The sequence below is a fragment of the Stegodyphus dumicola genome, chromosome 3 (assembly GCF_044657685.1).
Source record: "Stegodyphus dumicola isolate Sdum_Otavi_A_Nest chromosome 3, ASM4465768v1".
NCBI lineage: Eukaryota > Metazoa > Arthropoda > Arachnida > Araneae > Eresidae > Stegodyphus > Stegodyphus dumicola.
The window spans coordinates 120,445,247-120,466,331 of NC_140770.1; the positions used below are offsets into that span (position 1 = coordinate 120,445,247).

Sequence of the window (21,085 nt, forward strand, 5' to 3'; positions counted from 1 at the left end):
CCGTACACACTCTGCTTTATGTGGTCTTGCATAGTCGTGCAGAATTACTGCACTGTCTACAAGATCTGGACGTTTATCCCGAATGCCACGTCATACCTGTTGCACCAGGAAGTCCATGTAGTACTACTGTGTGGTCACTGTTCTGCCATGAGGAACAAAGTGGCAAACAATGACACCCCTGATGCCATATGTGACGATCATCATCCATTTGACTGGGGAAGGATTCTGACATTAGCTCATTACGCCATATCCTGTGGACGGTGCGTTTCTCGATGCCACCTGCCCTCTCTAACTCCAGTAATGTCCATCGTCTGTCTTCATCTATGAGGTGCTCTATGGTGGCACATGCCAAGTTGGTCCGCACACTCACCGGTCGTCCCAAACGTTTCTCATAATTGGTTGACACACACGTCCTTGCTGAAACTTTCCTACCCACCATGCTACTGTACGATATAGTAGAACATTATTCCCAAGGGTTCTACTAATTCACTGTGACATTCCATCGCATTTCTTCCTCGGAGAACGGTTATTTTGATGTAAACGCGCTTCTCAACACGGGTTATTTCCATCTCGCACGACACTCACCAACTGACTGATTTCAGAGCCCTCGCTGCCACAGAGCCATCTGTTGTTCTGCATACACACTATGCCTGCAGAACTTCCACACGACACATATACGTTCACATATCTACAAGAAAAAAAATAGTTGCCATGACTTTTGCCCCAACCCTCGTATATTATTTTCTAAAGTGTTTACTATCAGATTGTGCGTATGTAAAGACTTCTGTGAATTATTTCATTCAAATATACTTCTTGTGGCTTGAAAATTGATTTATGAAATTGTGTTTAATTTTCAGTTTTAACTTCAGTATCAAACAAGTGCTTTCATTTATTCTGGGCCGTAATACTTGTAACCAATTTATATTTCTAAATATTGCAATTCTTATGCCAATTGCAGACTGCATGTTTCAGCTGTGCCGAAATCACTTCCTTGTCGGGAAGAAGAATATTCTGATATTTACAGTTTCGTGAAAGGATGTTTGTGTGCACAAACTGGCGGGTTAGTATAGTTTTTTTTTTTTTCTTTTAACATAACAATGCATAAAAACTTTCAGAATACTGAAATGAGTGATGTATAATTAAGGAAAAGTCTGATAATCTGCCATATTCAGGACTTTGCTGATGCGAAGTTATCTAACTAAAATTGCATGTATGCATGATTCTGAATAACAAAAAACAAAAACTGCATGTAATAATTCTGCAAACATATTTGATTAGTAAATAAATTTATTTATGTTTTAATTATGCACAAATTTATTTGCTTATCAGGTTTTGCTTAATAATAATGACAGCATGTGATCTTTACTAATAAAATTTGGATGTCCCTTTGTTGTATAATTTTTTTTGGGGGGGAGGTAAATCATTTTGAAAAATATAAATATTTATTATTTCTTCTACGTGATTTAACAGGGTTGCCACACTGCCTGGAAAACTAGGAATGTATGCACGCAATATGCAACACAGCAGATACTGTGACTGTGTTGTGTATTATGCAAGATAATGTGAATTTTGTTTGTTAAATGACAAAATATTTATTTGTTCTGAACTTACTTTTACATTAATCCACATTTAAAATTTTATTGAAAAGAAACAAATGGTAGCAGAAATCATGGTTGAATTCAGAGACAAATGCATTAAAATTAAAAATGTTTGTCCCCTTTTTATACATTTTGTATTGTAGAAATAAGTAATGAATCCTTCTCCCTCTCAAAATGTTTTATTTTGTTCAGCTCCCCTCATTCTTATAGAAAACAAAAGCTTTTAAACCTTTTTTTTTTTTTTTTTCTTTTTAATGAATGTTTTAATTGTCATTTTGCAGTAAAAATTTTTAAAAAAATCAGTCATTTAGGCTTACCATTTGCTTGTGATTATGATATGTTCTTCATACTTGGAAAGACAAAGTAAGTTGTACATTTTTAATGTATCAATATTTAATTATTAAATACAGCTGGAAAGGCATTTTAAACTGAATTTTTATAAGCAATATATTGAAATAGGGTAATATGTCCTTTATTTTTAAGGGCCCACCAACAGCCGAGCGATAAAGTCGATGAATACTGGGAGTTCGGTCTGACGTTCGAATCCCGCGAACGGGCTGGCTGCATGTGTGTTTATGTGGTTTTTCCCATATGTATCATTTATGTTAGCCAGTTTCTCTTATAAAATCATCCACAAAGGCATCCCTTCCTTTAGGCAGATATTTCTCAAGGTTTTTCCATAATCACATAAACCAAATCAAACCAAAACTTTATTTTTAAGTGTTTTATGGCTCAAAAATCCTTTTTCATATAAGCTGTTTTACATCTTCATTTATTTTTTTTAGTCTGTAAATATTTGGTACTATTCCATTACAGCAGCGTCAGTTGAAAAATGAAGGAAAATATGAGAAGAAAACAATGCTACAGCAACCAGCCAAATATCATGCCTCAAGAATTTAATGTTTGAAATATCAAGGCTCGAGATTTCTAGTTTTCGTTTAAAATATCATCTTGCTTTTTTTTTTTTTTTTTTTTTTTTTTACTGCCAAATTTTGTCATTTTTTTAGTACGATGGCAATTACCTAATGATAGTTTTGACAATTACCTAATGACAAAGAGGCTGCATAAGGTTCCTTCAGAAAAAAAGGAATAATTCATAGCAATTGACTTAGTTCTCAAAATTATTCGATGAAGTTAACTTTTGACTCGAACAAAGCTCCTATATGGCATTGTTACGTACATCCTTGTTGTGAAAAAAAAAGGAGTGAAAAACAAATTATGGTTTGAAGGCTTGCATGTTTCTTCAATGACGATTCAGTTTTCTTTTCTTTCCTATATATCGTTCTTTTTATCTATCTGCGGTGTCAAGAATTGACGCCGATTGAATTTTGCCAACTTCAGTTAGAAATCAGCTATAATATGACAGTAAAATTGGAATGACTAATTGAGGGATGTATGTGCAAATAGTTTGATGTTACATAAAATAAATAAAATTGGTCTTTTTCACAAAAAGAAAAAATCTGATGTGTACACCACATGACTTCCTTGTATGGAATATTAAATTATGCGAATTTTTTTCTTGCATTTCGTTTAAACTTATTGGATTGAATTAAATCTACTTCGCCGACAGCGCATAAACCACAATAGAATAAATGCATTCTTTAAAATCCATTCTATTTGCTTACCATAGCGACACTAGGTTCACTAAACAGTATTGGCGCTAGGTTCACTAAACAGTATTATATTTCGTTCATATTATAACTCAGAACAAAATTTATATCATTTAAAAAATTATCTAATTGTTGCCACATGTTCTATTCAAATACTATAATAAAGCTAGAACGATGTATAAAAGAAATTAAGCAAACAAAACTAAAAAGAAACAGTTTTTCACAAACGATTCAGTATTTCTCATGCAATTAATTCAGTTCTAACTTCTTGACAAGACAAAAATATATAAAATCTCAAAATATCTGTACTAAAAATTACGAAGTAAATCTGAATCACTTATTTCTTCAAAAAAATTCCAGAAAGGATTAAACATGATTCAATTCGCAATAATAAATGAATTTCTTATCTTTGTTGTTGCGAAGCTACGTTTCTCTAGATTAGCAACAAATCCACTACTCTGTTTCAAATGTAAACAAGCAATGGCCGCCATCAAAAAAATTATTAGGCTTAGCAGTGCTTAAACAACTTTAAAATTGTTTATAATTTTAAAAATAGTACATACAGATTTAAAGGCATAAAAACCTTAACCAGAAAATAAGAACAATATAATTCAATCATTTTAAAGCAAAAAATATACAATTTACAAACATATAAGAGTAAAGAAACTGAGATCACTGAGCTGGGTAACAGAGTGGATATATATATAAATATATTTATATATGTTTGGTGCGGCCGATTGCAACAAAAATACGAGGTGCACATCTACATGTTATAGTAGTCCTATGTACAAAATTTCAACATTCTGAGAGGCTAGTCATTTTTGAGTTACGCGAGATATGTACATATGTACAGACGCCACAAAAAATTCTCTTCAGAATTCATTTTAAAGCAGTTTTATAATTTTTTTTTTTTTTTTGAGAAAAAGAATCTTTTATTCTGTCCTTACATACAGATATCGCGCAAAAATATCGTTAAATTGCATTCAAAAGCGGTCAAAATGGATATTTTCGTTGAAATATGCTGCCTGAAACTTTTTGTGATTACAATGCTTCCTTTTTATTTCGTACAAGGAAGTAAAAACAACAATGGATGTGTTCTTCTGGAACAATGGGTATTCAGTGGTTTGTGCCGGGAAAGCAAAGAATGTTTTCTGGTCACCATTCCTGATTGTTATGCTATAACATTAATGACTGCCATTCAGAAATTAAAGTCAGTGGGGCACTGCTTATCATTATATTTGATAGTATTCATGTGGCATCGGTTATATTCAAAAACTGAAATTTTTTCTATGATATTGAATAATGATGTTTGTAATTTTATGCCACCTGTTTAGATTGAATTTCGTTTTGTTTTGTTATTTTTTATTCATTGTAGAATATTGTAGCTTAAAAAAACTAAAAGAAAAATTTACTTTCTTTAATGATGAAATTAAAAAAAATACTTTTTGCAGAACTAACTTTTTATAATCTTTTGAACTCTATTATTATTTCTTAATTTTATATTTGGCAACAATTGTTGGCTCAGAAAAATTGGCACATTTTTAACTGACACTGCTCTAATGGAATAGTATCAAATATTTATTAAGTCCATAAAATAACTATAAATTTTCCTTCTTCTCAGAAATAAAAATAGTCAAGAGATCAGTAACAGAATATTAAAAATGAAGCATGCATAAAATTTAAACATATCTAGAATCATAATGAAATTTGCATATAGTAAAATCATAATGAAATTTGCATATAGTAAAATCATAATGAAATTTGCATATAGTAATACATGATATGTAATGTGATACTCATTTCTAAAGTACGAGCACTTTATATATATATATATATATAGTTTTTGTTGTTAATTTATAAGTTAAAAAAAATACATAATCATAGGTCAGTACATGAAATAAAAAAAGGGGAAGAGAATAAGTTTTAAAGTGTCTTGATCCATAATGGAATTTTCATACACTACTTATAGCATGTAATGCAGTTAGTGAATGTGAGTGTTCTTTGTATATAAACCTTTTTTAGTTTGTGATTCGCATAGACAGTATCACTAAAAAGTTTTTATTACATGTAGATGCATGTATATATCAGGTGTACCGGGAACAGGGAAAACAGCAACTGTTCATGAAGTGATCAGAAACTTAGAAGAAGAGAAAGAATCTGGTGAAGTTCCTCTATTTTCATTTGTAGAAGTAAATGGAATGTGGCTGACAGATCCATATCAATGCTATGTACAAATATTTAAGGTATTATCCTACAGTGATTTTATTATGAACACAGATTTTATTAGATAAGCACAGATTCTCTGGCTTTTTTTTTTTTTTTCTGTTCTTTCTGATCTGTTATAAAATTTTTTGTTTCTAAGAATATGTAAACAGTAAAGTAATATTAATAGCTAATATAATTAAAGTAGTAATATTAGCTATATAGTTGAAAAAAAAAAGCTTTCTAATTATTTATGGACAGAACTAGAAAATAGTGGCAGCTTCAAGTATTGGTATGTAGGCAACTTATAACAATATTTGTATAAATTAAATATTTCTAGTAATTTTGTTTATTACTTTTTTATCATAATAATAATTTATTTTTAAACCTAAAGTAATGAAACTGCATATAAATATTAATAACACATTTCCTGCTAGTGAAAATAGTATTTCCATTCTTAGGAGCCAGATTACAATAGTGTTTTAATGGTTAAAAATCTTCCTTATACATTACTAGTAAAACCAGAAAAATAGGAAAATGTTTTCATATTTAGGTCTAGAGCGTCATTGGCAGTCAAGTTCAGCCTATCATCTGTGTGCCACTGATAATTATTCTGCTGTCTGATCGATATTGAAAGAAATTATTGATACAGTCAAAAGTCTTTAATACAGACTTGTCGGGACTTTAATACAGACTTGTCGGTGATTCCGGATTATCGATTTTTCGGGATTATAGATCATCAGTTTAAATCTGGTATAATGGCATGCAGAAATTATAAAATTAAAAATATGAAACCGTAATTTATGAAATAAAAGAGCAATTATGATCTAAAGGGTATCAAAATTAAAAAAAAAAAAAAAAAAGCTTAATATTTATTTGTTTACTGTAGTAAACATTTTTTTCAACGCGCGCATGCGTAAAGCATACATTACGCATAGTCAAAATTAGAAAATTGCAACCAGAAAACTATTTGATGTGTACTCGTGATATTTATAATGACGAGGAATTTGATTTAAATCGTATCAAAGACGGAATGCATCAAGATGAAATACTACGTTTAGTAAGGAATTATAAGCTGAATAAAATAAAAACATCTGCCCTGAAGATAAGGATAGTGCTGACAGATCAACTTCCAGTTCATTGCGCGCCGCGACGTCCCCCCTTACAGAGCAGCATGAAATTGATAAACAGATTTCGGAATGGTTAGAGAAATAAAGGATATGCCTTTATCCATTTGTTGCAGCAATTCCACTTTTTTGTTTGATGGACATCGAAACGTACTTTTGCTTTGTAGATCCTTTGGTAGCTCCAGTATCGGAAATTCAAGCTTACTTTTATAAAATTGCTCTAACAATCTGCAAAAAATAATAAGCCGGATCCAATTCGAAGATTAAGGAACAACGCAATCTGCAACATTAACTGAAATAGATAATTATATAATTTTAGCTTAGGTTATACCTTATACATTAAACACGCATGTGTAAACGTATTATGCGCATGCGTGAACGCAAGATGCATTGACGCATGCACAGAAAGTTTGTAGCTTTGAGGTCCAGATTATAGATCATTCCGGATTAACGACTTTTGACTGTATATTGCATAAAGGTGCAGTTTGAAAGAAATAAAATGTATAATTGGGCAGTAAAAAGTCATATTTATGAAAAAATATGGACTTTTTTTTAAATAACAAGCAGAAAATATAGGTATTGGCATTGTTGAATTATTTCTACTATTTCAAAATGTTGAAGCAAAATATAAATTATAAAAAATACACATATACCTACACCTCAGATGATCAGCTCTAAAGATGTAAAATGTAGCAAATTATATACAATGCATAATCAATCTATAGTAAAGCATGAAAAGTGTACAAAACTTATAAACTTATTGTAAACAAAATGTCATTTGTATAGAAAATAGTACTGCATTACTACATATTATTTATAGTATATTTCACAGCAATTCAAGCAATACTGTAGTCTGTGTGTGCAGTCACAGTGTTTCTGTGTTTGTTGTGATAGTCATTTTTGTTTTGCTTTTTTTGCTGTATTTTTGTTTAACTGCTCCAAGTTCTCTTTTCTCAGCAGTATGTTTCATATTCTGTGGACTCATCTTGTTGTTCCTTCATTGATGGCACAAGTGATTTTAAAATGTTCAATTGATGGTTGTAAAGTGATGTTTCACTTCCAGAATATTTATTATAAAGGTCATGTGAATTGATTACATTTGCAAAATAACGTGAAAGAACGATTTTCTATACCAGCGTAGAGCTTTTCTCTCACAGAGATAAAATGACAGCATTTAATCTTGCCAATCGACACTATAGAGAATTATTAATGAACAGTATATAGGAAATTATTGACAAAGGTTTCTGTTTTATTTTGTTTCTTTTATTTGAAATCTCAATCATTTCATTTTTATACTCCGTAGAAGTATAACAGACTTTGCATTTATCTTTCCATTTCCTGATCATTACTCCCTGACACTATCTTCCTACTGAATCACATTTTCGTAGTTTAGTACCTGTAATTTTCATCTTCTGGGCTCTGGTAATCAGGACTCTTTAATAATAATTCTAATATTTCAGCATCAGTCAATTTTTTATTTATTTTCTTTTTCTTGAGCTGTAAGGTCCTGCCTTGTATTCTCTGCCATTTTTTTAAAATGCACATAAAAAAATTCAAACATGAAATTTAAAAAACCGCATACTTAAAAAATAATAATGCTTCATTAACCTGTCTAAACAATGTCTTTGTTCAGCTTTCAGGCCCACACTAAAAATAAAACCTGTATGCCATACAGTAGTCGGTCACTGTCCCAGAGCATCACTTGCATGCGAAGTGGCATCATTCTGATGCACCAGCACATTGGTGGCAGGGAATATGTTAATATATTTTAATAACAAGTTACTTGCATGAAAATACTTCTAACATAACAAAATTATAAATTAAAGATGTTATACAGTAGTAATTTTATTTTATTTATTTATTTTTTTGAAAAAAAGCTTAACCTCAAATTATCCTAATTTATTTTTTAACTGACTCCTCAAGGAGAGCTATAAAGGTTGTTTTTTTGCACTGAAAAATCTTAAAACATCCCAAAATTTGAAATTAGATGTCTTAGTCAATTTTTTTTAGTAATAAAGAAATCAAACTTTTTATGGTTTTAGTTTTTAGAATTAGTATAAACTCTTACTATGTATACCTTTAGAGACCAGAGGGCCATAAGAAAAAGTAGAGTTCATAATTTTATAAAATTGATTTTTTAAATAAAAAATATTACAGTATGAATATTTCGTGCATTTTAAACATTTTTATAACTAGAAGTGCATGTTTGTAGCAAATGAATTAAAACACAAAGGCTCGCTCCACAAGAACTGTTATGGACCATTTGTATATTACCCAAACAATTCAGTACAGCAAATGTGGGAAAAAAAAAAAAAAGAGTCTGTTTGATAAATTTAAAAGTCCATGCTGTTTTTTTAACCCTTTATTCCTTTCGTTAAAGATAGCAGTCTGCAATTAGAAATTGATGTGTCGAGCTACTTATTTATGACATATTTATGACATATTTCATTACTAACTGGTGTTTCCTTAGGCACTCAATAAATTCAGTAGCACAACAGTTTTTTATAATTTTTCTTTAGAATTAATTTAAATGCAATGTAATCAGATTATTATAATGTAAGCGCATACAAATGAACTGAAATTAAACTCATAGTAACAGTGTTTAAATTTATAGTCTCTCACAGGAGAAACTATAGCTCCTCAACAAGCTGCTAATTTGTTAGAGAAGCGTTTCACAGAAAAAGGGCCTAAGAAAGATGCTGTTGTTTTGTTAGTGGATGAACTGGATCGTTTATGGACGAGGAAACAAACTGTGATGTATAATATATTTGATTGGCCTTCTAAAAAGAATTCAAAGCTGATTGTTCTTGCAATTGCAAATACTATGGACCTTCCAGAACGCTTGATGATGAATCGTATTTCAAGTAGATTGGTAAGTTTTTTTTGCATATTTAACATTTTTATTGCATTATTTCTTAACAGTTAATTATAGCATATTTCTTTATGAAATTTGTACTTGTAAGATAAAAGTGACAATAAAATTGAAATAATAGTTTCACTTTTCTAATTAACTCAAAAAGTTCAGTTCTCAAACCTTAGCTACAGGGACCAATTAATGAAATTCAAAGCTCTGAAAAATTTAATTTTGGTCCTAAACTTCACCAAATATTGACATATCAACGAAAATTCACCATTTAATTAACTTCTTGACACGCTTCAAGAACATTTTTAATAAATTTTGCAACAAGTTAATAGAAATAATAATATACAGCATATTTGCATTATTTACTAATGAAATTATGTGAAATTAATATTTTTATCAAGAAAAAAAGCTGTTCTCAATCTGTGGATACACTATCATTCTAACACGTTTCCATCTTAAAAAATGGGATCTACGCAGGCAGCACGTCTCCAAAAATATACGTATAAATTTTGGTGAAATAAGGGTATGGTATTTTTTGCACATTACTTTTACGAAATTTATACGAATGAAAAAGGCTGAAGTTACTGTTAACTCTTTATCGTTATTTTCCACACGTTATTTTTACGAAAATTATATGAATCTGAATGTACTAAAAAAACTACCGCCATAATGATATATTTTATTCGTCACTTTTACGCATATTATACGAATCCGAATATTCTGAAAGAAACTACTGCCTTAATGGTATATTTCATTCGTCACTTTTACGGATATTATACGAAGTCTTAAAAGATTGAAAATGAAGTTTATTAATTCAAAATATTTAGTGCATTTTTGGCATTTCACTTTGTTTTCCTTTTCCATGACCAGGAAAAAAGAGGTATTCATATATAAGGCTAAAATTTTTCTATAAATTTTAACATGTGAGCTAAATCTTTACGTGCATTTTTGCAAAAAATTATATTTTCTTAATTTAAAGATCTTCAAAATAACTTATTTATTTTCTTATATCAAATTTGTTATTTTTATTCATATCAACACTTACATTAATTTACACAATTTAATTTCTTTTATGAAAATCCTATTACGTATTTAACTGGAATAAGCTGTATATTAAATTTGTGTACTTACTGAGTTTGGTACAATACTCGCCTTATTTTATTTAGCAAATGTGGGCAATTAAATTAAAATAAGACTAGCAAATTTTTCATGTCGAGCAATAGAATAATAAATAGAGCAGAAGATGCTTGAAAATGTTTAACTTCTTGAACAATAGTTTAATGTAGACCAAAGTATCATTAATTATAATCAAAGATATACTAATATTTTTATTTAATAATAACAATAATAACTCTACGAAATTGCAAGCTGAATCCTGATATTTTGCATATATTTCAGTTCCTTTAATCTTTGTTATAAAAATCACATGAAGCTAACATTTTTTAATTTTGTTTAAGGTACTGGAAAAATGATATAGCGATTTTAATAATTTTTATATGAGGAAAAAATAAATAAATAATGTAAATAAATAATTATATCATATTTTATATTTTTCCTGAAACAGTTAAAGACATTCTTAATATGGAGATCTACAGAATAAAAACAAGGGTCCAGTTAAATGAATTCAAAATTTACATAGTTAATTGTACGCTAACTTATTATAAAAATTAACCAGATTTACGATTATACACTGAGCATGCTCATACACAGACATTTCTATTTTTCGCAGAAAAATTGAATTATTACCTTAATACAGAGATGCTGTGAATATAAATTTATATAATGCAAAAGTAAGTTTATTTCATAGGCTAATTTAGAGGCTTTTTTAATATGTTCAATTATAAAGAAAAAAAAAAAAGCGTTGCAATTCTTGTTCACTGACCAATGGCAAAGCAGACACTTTCTACTTCCGGTTGTGGTGGGATATTTGTGAAGTCTGCAATGGCGGTCGAAAAGAATGGTAAATTCGCAAAGAATACTGTTTGTTCGTGGATTGGCGTTTGTGACTGAATCCATCGATGTTACTAATTATTTGAAGAAAGTAAGTGAATATTTTATATTTTCAGTGTTTAATTCTCGTACTTTCTTCACCTATATAAAATTTTATAAATAGCGTCTGTGTAGGAAATGTGATTTTCCATGTGTTGTTCTTTTGTGTACGTGCCTAATGATTCATTTTCAGGATTTGGTACTGTTAATGACATAGAATACCAAATCAATAAATTGAAAAAATTTTGCACTAGTCTGTTTCTTACTGTTTGTGTCACTCCTGTTTGTATGTGTCTCACCTTTTTATAGTTATATTATTTTTACTCAAACGTTTTAATATTTATCTTAAAGCATACTGTAATTAAGCAGGAAATAACTTTTAATGGAAAAAGAAAGGCAATATTAACATGACTAATCGTTCAGAAATCTGTTCTGGAAATATTATCTATTTTATGCCAAAAAAAAAAAGCATGTAACTTTCATTTATTTATGAAATTCAAAATTTTTTATTTGCTTAGTGTTTTCTCTAAAAATAATTTAATTTGTTATTTTTGAATTTACTTTTATAAATTTGCTTTAATATGTAATCTTTAACTCAAAGATATTGTGCTATTAACACAGGAAATTTTATGTGATAGAAACACAGGTACTTTGTTCCAAATCTTTGTTCATTTTATTTTATATATACTGAATTTTCATGTACTTGTAATTACTGAAATATATCCTTTCATGAATAATAAGTAAGTCCTAAGTCCTTTCATGAATGCATTTCTTTTTTGTTTGTTTGATTTTGTTGTTTTAAAAGATCTGCCATAGTTAAAGAAAGAAAATAAAGTAAGAATGCTTTACTTTCAGTTTTGAATAAATTTATTACTATTTACTGCAGCTTCAGGTTTCTCTAAAATAATTTTCGAAGTCAAAACTTGATAGTTATGTTGATTATTAGACTTGCATGAAAAAATTTATTGAAAAGTTAGTATTTGATCTAAAATACCTTAAATTATTTGAATTATATTTTACTAAATCATGTATTTTGATAGAACTAGATAGTTAAAAAAATGAAAATTGTAAATGTGCAGAAATGCTTATATAAAACCAAGAAATTGTTTATATTTTTGTTGCTTTTTCCCTTGTAAATTAAATATATATATATATTACAGTCTGGGGAGTCGGCACCCTGCTGAAGTGTAGTAAACGAGACGTCCAATCTACTAGACCATCAAAGACGAAGATTTGGATTTTCTATTTCATATTTATTGAAATCATAATGGTATGTTTGTTTAAATTAGTACTGTTTATGAATGTGATAAAAATAAATTCTGATAAGCTAAGAAATGATTTATTTTCTATTAATTATGAACTGTAAATAATGTAGCCAGTTTTCTTCATAGTATTTACTAAACATTTTTTTTTTTTTTAAAAAGGGAGGTAGTCTTAGTTATACAATTCTTGCATAGTGAGATACCAAGAAATAAAACATTTCAGGAATTTTCACTCAGTATATCTTGATGTGTAAAATCATGTTGTTCAACGCCATATTACTTTTTCACAGGAAAGTAATTTTATTGATCTAACATCTGCATAAATCAAACTTTTTTAAGAATGATTACAGTTTTTAAGCTAACTTAAAATTTTCAGATTTAGAAAATATATGTTTAATGTAGCATTAGTTTTCCATTGAATAGAAAAGGTTTTAAAAATGTTCAGTTTTGTTAGAAGGAAATAATATAAATGAGATTGTCCTGATATAGTTTCAGCTGGAAATGAATCTGAATTTTCGGATAGTGGAGATGAAATTCTCTGCATTTAAGAATTCTAATAAAACTGATTAATGTAAATTCTCTGCATTTAAGAATTCTAATAACTTATTAATGTAAATCCTATGATTCATGTAAGTATTCTTCTGTTAACAGGACCAGATTCAGAAATGTGTGTCTATATGCATGCATTTTTAAATGTAGGTGCTCGTGTGTGCATGTGTATATTCTTTATGTATGTATGTGTATACTCAACTGCATACATGCATATACACATGCTTACATGGTACTTACATATTAACGCAACCAGGCCAAAATTCGCATAAATCGCCAAATTTGGCGACCCTACTTACGACAACCCTACGTGTTATACGTAGTTTTTCGTAAAGAAATTATTTTTCTTACTGGTTAGATTGAATGCCCTGAAATACTTTAACTATGGGTATTTGGGATCTGCCTGTGAGTGAAAAAGATGCTGTTGAATTGTTGCAGGGATATGGAATTATACCGAACGAACGTACTTATAAAACAGCCCGTCATCATCTTGACTCATACCTTATCGAATTTATATGGCGCCAAGCTCAAGCTGTTAATGGCGAAGACGGTTTTCAATCAGTGCTAAAAGCAATAGCCAAAAGATTTTCACCAAAAAAATAATTCTGCAACTTATTCAAATTCGAAAATGGAAGGGTTTAATTGCTATTTTATATTTTAAAACAAAATAACATAAAAAACTGTATTAAAAATTATCTGTAATTAATAAATGTACATTTTCTTTCTATTCATACTTTTTTACTCAAACTTACAAATCGCGCCAACCTGGTTGCGATAATACGTAAGTATCACTTACATATCTACAGTGGAACCTCGAGATATGAGTTTAATTCATTCCAGCATTCCTTTGGCTAAATGAAGTTTCTTAATTTCTTTCTGCTTCTTCAGAATAGTGTAGATTTTCGATGTTGAAAGGCCGCAAGTCTTCGCCAATTCCCTCACCATGCTTATGTTTATCTATGATTTCTTTCTTGATATCGACAGCCATGGCCTCCTTATTTTTCTTTGCAGCACTATCTAAGGCAACAATCTTCTTGCGAGGCATCTTGAAATAATTATTTTCATGTTAAATGTCAAAACAATTAACTTGCAAGTACACAAACACGTATATATAAGAACACTGAGTGATCTGACGAGGGGATTCCCCGAGTTGAGCTGGATAGGAAAATGGCGGCACCCATACCGACAGCCTGGCTCATTGCTCGTTACTCGAGTGAATGCTCGTATTTTGCTCATACTTTCCTCCTATCTCGAGGTTTCATTGTATATTTCTGAATCCCATCCTAATAACAGAGGAGTTCCTTTGCCAGTATTGCAACAGAGTTAGAATGAATTATTGTGTTAAATATGTAGAAAATGCATGCTTAAAGTTCTGTTATTTTCTAAAAATATTCTGTATGTCGATTTTTTACAAGAAGAAAAAATAGCTAAAAGCTGTTAATTTATTTATTAGTCCAAAGGGGCTTTGTCCCTAAAGGACTATTGTTTTTGTTTTGCGTTGGTTCACTATAAATATCCGTTTCACTTTTCAAACTGTTCCCACCAAATGTTAAGAGTCCCTAGTGTGGGATTAATACTCTCTATCTTAGTGCCCTCTATAACTATGCTAGAGTTAACCTGTATAACCTACAAGGATTGCCAGTTTAGGCGAGATATCTAGGTAGTCATAATACATACCTTATTTTTTATTATTTTTAAATTAAATTGAAAGTAATAAACTAGTTTTCAAGAATCTAGTTAAACTAGATTTGCATTCAACTCTGGTTTATTGTGCTAATGATGTTTTGCTGTAACAAATATGAATTTTTTTGTTTAAGTATGATAATTTAAAATGTTTTTTCCTAGAGAATGAAGTACTGCCACTAAATCGTATTGGATATGTTGCAAGGTAATTTTCTCTTCTACATTAACTCAATCTTTATGTCCTGTTACAGATATATTGGCAGAAATAATGAAAACCTGACATTCAAAAAGAAAAATGATAACATTGAATGTAGTATATTAGATGGTTAACTGCGATTTGGCAGCTCATTAATAATCTTACACATATTTAATACGAATAATTTTGACAATTACCGGTATTTTCAATAGTATAAAATTAGGCAAGAAAGCAGCTTTAGTTTAGCACTGATTTTAAATACAAATCTCTTAATTTCGAAGGTGATCCTGCACACACAGGTCCTGTGTAATAGAAGGCTCGCCAACGGCCCAGCGGTAAAGTCGCTGAACACTGGTAGTTCGGTTCGATGTTCGAATCCCTCGAATGGTCTGGCTGCATGGCCGTTTCCGTGGTTTTCCCATGTGTAACATGTATACGAGCCAGTTTCCCTTAGAAAGTCCTTCATGAAGGCATTCCTCACCTTAGGCAAATAGCCCTATTGTGCTTTGCAGTAATCAAATAAACCTAAACCAAACCTGTTACAGATGTGTTTTTATGTTACTAAAATAGTAAAACTTAAAACTAAACTGGATGGCACAAACAGCCCTTAGAGAGCCATGGCCTTGATATCTATTTTCTAGATGGTGAGCTCTGTGGTGTTTGTGCATAAGTCATCTTGTTGCAGGCTCCCCGGTTTTAAGTCCCCAATGGAACTTGGTACTAATTTTATCAACCCACTTAAGGGATGAAAGGCCGTTTCAACCTTGCCCAGCCTGGGAATCAAATGCCAGACCTCTGGTGCTGCTGCGTGATGCACTAGCCACTGTGCTACCGAGCCTCCCTAAAATAGTAAATTTATGAAAATTATAAAAAAAATTCAAAATATCAGGGTACTTTTCCGTTTCGCCGGCGCAAATCTTGCCAAGCAGACTTTATTGGCGATAACACACAGTATACACATAAAAAATGTTAACAAATGTTAGTTCTAAGAAATTTTTATTTTAAAGGCATAAACATTTTAATATCGTTTAAAATTTTGTAAAATGATAATAAATAAAGACAATAAATTTGTAGAAAGACATTAATTTGTATTTGTAAAAAGAGATTAATTTAAGAATTTACTATGCTTTCATGGTACAACATTCTGATTCGTCATTTCATATCATATGACCCCAAGTGATCTCATCTCATGTTAAACTACCCTAATTCTCTCAGTAATTATCTACATTAATTTCAAGTGAAATCTTAATTTGGAATACAAGTTTAAATGCAGGAATTATTTCAATTCGTACGAATAGCTTACTCAGAAGTTATATAAAACTGCAGTGCTTTACTTTGCTAGTGCATTCTCATTAGAATTGATAAATTTAACCCTTGATTTTGCCTTTTCTATATTTTTGGGTGAGCGTGTGATTGCATCCTAATTGATTTAATTACCGCAAATGGCCTTAGGACATAAAATTGAACTATCTGGTAAAAATTCTATGTCATTGTATCCCAGTATTGAAAGAAACATTCAGTCTGATAGAAATAGCTGCGATGTGTTTTGAAAATGAAACGTAAAAGGTTACCAGCGAGGATATTCTGTTTGGCATCGGTTGTACCATTTTGGGTGACTTTATCACTTGCGCTGGCAAAATGGAAAAGTACCAATATTGGTTTGACAAAGGTAAGATGTAATTGAATTTAATAAGTTGGAAATACTGTCTGTCTTTCCATGAGTTAAAAAATAATTTCAAATAAAATTTCTTTTTTCAGTTTTTCATGTTATTTGTTTAATGTTATTGTAATCTGATTTATCATATTTAGTCACATATTCCATCCCTCTTTGCACTATAGTATATAATTCAAAGGACTTTTCAGTTTCAGCAATATTTTTTTTTACCAGTACACACTTTTACCATAACTCTGTTTCTAAATCATATCCTGAAAAATTAAGGAGTAAAGTACACAAAGAAGGAAAATATGCAAGTAAATAATGGCATTTAGTGTTGTTTATGTGTCTAATATTTGTACTAGATTGTAAAAGTTATAAAATTTATTAGCTTTTATTCTTTTTTAAATTGAGATGCTTCTTTTCACCCAAATGGTTAAAGCCTTCCAGAACTGGTACTTTGATCTAACTTCTATTCCTAATAAATAATCCAGCTGCATACAGTTTACTCAATTTCTGCCATGTGTAAGGTAAACAGTATTAGCTTTTTTAAATATATCTTTTACAACTATTCCATCAGGTAGATTTCTTTCATATTTTGCCTTAATTGAGTCATCCTGCTAATTAAGAATTTATTAAAGTTAATATGTTATGTTAAGTTTTCATGTGTATAATTAATTTTAAGTATGTGCAAGCAAATGCATACATTAACAGTTATGTAGAATTATGTTTTGGGTATCAAATTCAGAATATTTTGGGCTGTTTTTAGAAGATTTATTAATGATTTATACCATATTAATATTGGTAAAAAAATTCTGTGGCTTTTATATGAGAGTATATATTTTAAAATAGCTGCATGATATGGTAGAGGTAAAAAGCTTCATGTGGATCATAAATTAATATTACTTGGGAATTTTTCATTTATTTAATAAAGAAAATATTCAAGCCACAATTAAATTTTTTTCACTGGATTATTTGCATACAAAGTTTGCAGCAAATATTTCTTGCAACAGAAGTGACAATTTTTATTTTGCCAAGACAGGAAATTTAGTTAGTGAAAGCAGTAACCCTATTTTGGGATGTTAAATAGGAAGGCAAAATTTTGAATTTAAATTGATTTTTGAAGGAAGACTTCATTTAGTCTTGCTATCATTTTACGTGGCTTTTAACTTTTTTATGGTATTTATAATTTTATTGTTATTCAGCTTTCTGTTTGCTTAGAATGCACATGAATGTAGACTTGAAATATTTTATATTGCAAACTGAGATGCCATTGTTATCATAATTAAAGATTTGTGTTCTGATTTTGGAGGAATTTACTGATAATACTTTTAATTGTGTATTGGTTTATTGAAATGTGTAAAATAGCCTGTCAATGCATATACATATGTTAATGACATGTATATGTTTATGAAGTATTCTGTTATATGTATATAGTGTTGTGATTAGTTTTCTGCTTACTCTTTATTTAAGAAAAAGATATCTGTAAGAAAGCAAATATTCTTTACTATATGTAGGAGTAAAATTGGAAAGGCTAATGCTATATAATTAATACAAAATTAAGTTTTTTCTTGTGTACTTAAATACAAACATAGCCATTAAAGACTTTCTTAACCTTGCAGTTCTAAACAAATCTTTAGGTATTTTTTACTTGAAATTATAGGCATTGTGTAAGGTATATAATTGAAGTTTACTGTGTGATAGTATGAACTTAAATTTTTAATTACTGAAATGTAAATTTTTAAATATGAAATACTCAGTGCATTTTATATGCATCTTTTAATACTTCAATTATATTTAAAAACTGAAAACATCTGAAGTGTGAAATTATTACAAATTTTTCTTTTTCTTGTTTAGGAGCTGTTCTCAAAACATTGCGTGACAAAGAATTCACTTTTACAAAAATCGAGCAGGATATTAAAGACAGTGAACTATAGAACAAATATGGCGAAGCTGAATGAAATCTATGTTGAGTTTTATTATTGAAAAAATTATGCTCTTCAGATTTAATGTTAGTTTTTATTGTTTAACAGTAATTGCAGTTTTCGAATACCTGTAAAATAAACCTAATTCTTAAATTAATTTCATGTGTATTTCTTTTGCAAGTATTACAGTTCATAATACTTCAAACAACTTGAAATTTTATACTTGTTAATTTATGTGGGATATGTTCATAATAATTTTATAATTTAAATAACTCAATGTCATCATATGAGCATAATCTAAAATGCATAACATTTGACACCAAATTAATCAAAAATTAGCCAACTTCTAATTGCTTTCTTTTCTCCAGTTGCCTCCTTTTAAATCATTTAATACCATAAAGCTATTTGATGAAAAAAAAATATTTGGTATGTCCACATCAACATGTACATTTATAATGATGTTATAGAAAAAGTCACATGAGATAAATATTAAAAAATTCAATATTCCTAAACAAATTAACTTTTTAAAACTTTATCTGGTATGTAAGATAAAATAAAGAACATACTTAGGTAATTTTGAATTTGCATAATTTTATGAACGTATTTATGAAGTTAACAGTTACATTGTAAAAGGGAACTTTTTAAAAATGCTTCGATAAAGCATTTCTTTTGTAGAGCTGAACTTTTAGTACTGATCTAATATATTTATAAGATTTTAAACTGAGAAAGACAACAATAATAGATTACAATACATTGCAAGATTGACTGATAAATGTAAAATTTTTACATATCATAATTATGTCTGTAATTAAAACAGAAGTTACTTGATTAACTTACATGCAAATTAATATTTTCGTTAACATGTTTTGGATAAACTTAATTTTAATAAATAAATATGTATATATTTGTGTATTATCTGAAGATATGAATACAATATTTGTGACATTAAACATTCATCTTCAAGGAAAATAAGTCAACTTTGTAACTATTGGAAAAGGTAAGTTTTCTACAATTTCCTGGTCTATATTTAACAATTTTAAAATTTAACACACTCATTCAAATAATCTAAATGTATGATGTTTACTGAATTTGGTAATTAACTATATTGTACTTTAGATAGAAATTAACATAGGTATTCCCCGTATTTTACGGTACAAAAACTTATATATTTGTTAATAATTGACCTAAATCTTCCTGTGTTTTCTTTGCATATGCGAATGACTTTGGTAAAAATTTAGTCCGTTGTCTTCTCCTCTTTAATGTGTATAAGCGCACATTTTTGGTAAAAAATTTGCATAAATCTCAAATTACCTATTTACTGCATTTTCCCTAAAATGTGCTTAATTTAATCTCATATTTTTTATATAAATCTATGCAAAAATGTTCTGCATATTATGATAAAATGTTAATTTGATATCAAATTTTTACATTTACACCTTTTAGGTATGTACAGCAATATGGAATATATATATAACTGGAAAATTTAAATGGGGAAAAAAAAAAAAAAAAAAAAAAAGAAAATTTCTATTCAAAAATTACATAACACTTAAAGGCTGAAAATAACTTTTAATATTTCATTTCAAAGTGACTACAAAATATGCAATAAATTTTGTAAACCTGAGTTCTGTGTTTTAAATCAATTAATGCTATCGTTCATTTAAATAGCATAAGAAAATGTCCTTCGGAAAAGCAAATAATTTATTTAAAGTGTTATTTAGTAAACAACTGTTTGCTACAGTTGTTTACTAAATTTAAATTTATGAAATGAATTTAGTAAACAAAAATGTAAATGAATGATAGCATTAATTGATTTAAAACATAGAATTGATGTTTACGAAATTTATTACATATTTTGTAGTCGCTTTGAAATGAAATATTAAAAGTGATTTTCAGCCTTTAAGTGTTATGTAATTTTTGAATAGAATTTTTTTTTTTTTTTTTTTTTTTTTTGCATTTACTAGTGCATTTAAATTTTCCAGTTATATATATTCCATATTGCTGTACATAACTAAAAGGCAGATATGTAAGAATTTGATATAAAAATGACATTTTACCTTTTAATCATAGCATGCAGAAAGTTTTTGCATAGATTTATATAAAAAATATGAGATTGAAATAAGTATATTTTATGAAAAATGCAGTGAAAAGGTAACTGGAGATTTATGCAAATTTTTTACCGAAAAATGTGCATTTATACACAGTAAAGTGGAGAAGACATCGGATTAAATTTTTACCAGTCATTCGCATATGCAAAGAAAGCATAGGGAAGATTTAGGTCAATTACTATCAAATATATACGTTTTTGTACCGTAAAATACGGGAAATATATACGTTAATTTCTATCAAATATATACGTTTTTGTACCGTAAAATATGGGGAATATCTACCTTAATTTTTACCTAATATATACATTTATATACAGTAAAA

The 21,085-nt window shown here is 29.1% G+C and overlaps 1 protein-coding gene across 3 annotated transcripts in view; it reads left to right on the forward strand.

Moving 5' to 3' along the window:
* Nucleotides 1-21,085, forward strand: part of Orc1 (origin recognition complex subunit 1) — a 156,213-nt gene that overhangs the window by 115,803 nt on the left and 19,325 nt on the right. For all 3 annotated transcript variants that reach the window (XR_015040249.1, XM_085813248.1, XM_085813249.1), the window contains 3 exons: nt 959-1,060; nt 5,280-5,451; nt 9,152-9,409. Coding sequence is in view for 2 of the 3 variants with exons in the window: in XM_085813248.1 (XP_085669374.1) it covers nt 959-1,060; nt 5,280-5,451; nt 9,152-9,409 (532 nt within the window). In the remaining variant the exon portion in view is untranslated. The remainder of the gene's footprint in view (nt 1-958; nt 1,061-5,279; nt 5,452-9,151; nt 9,410-21,085) is intronic.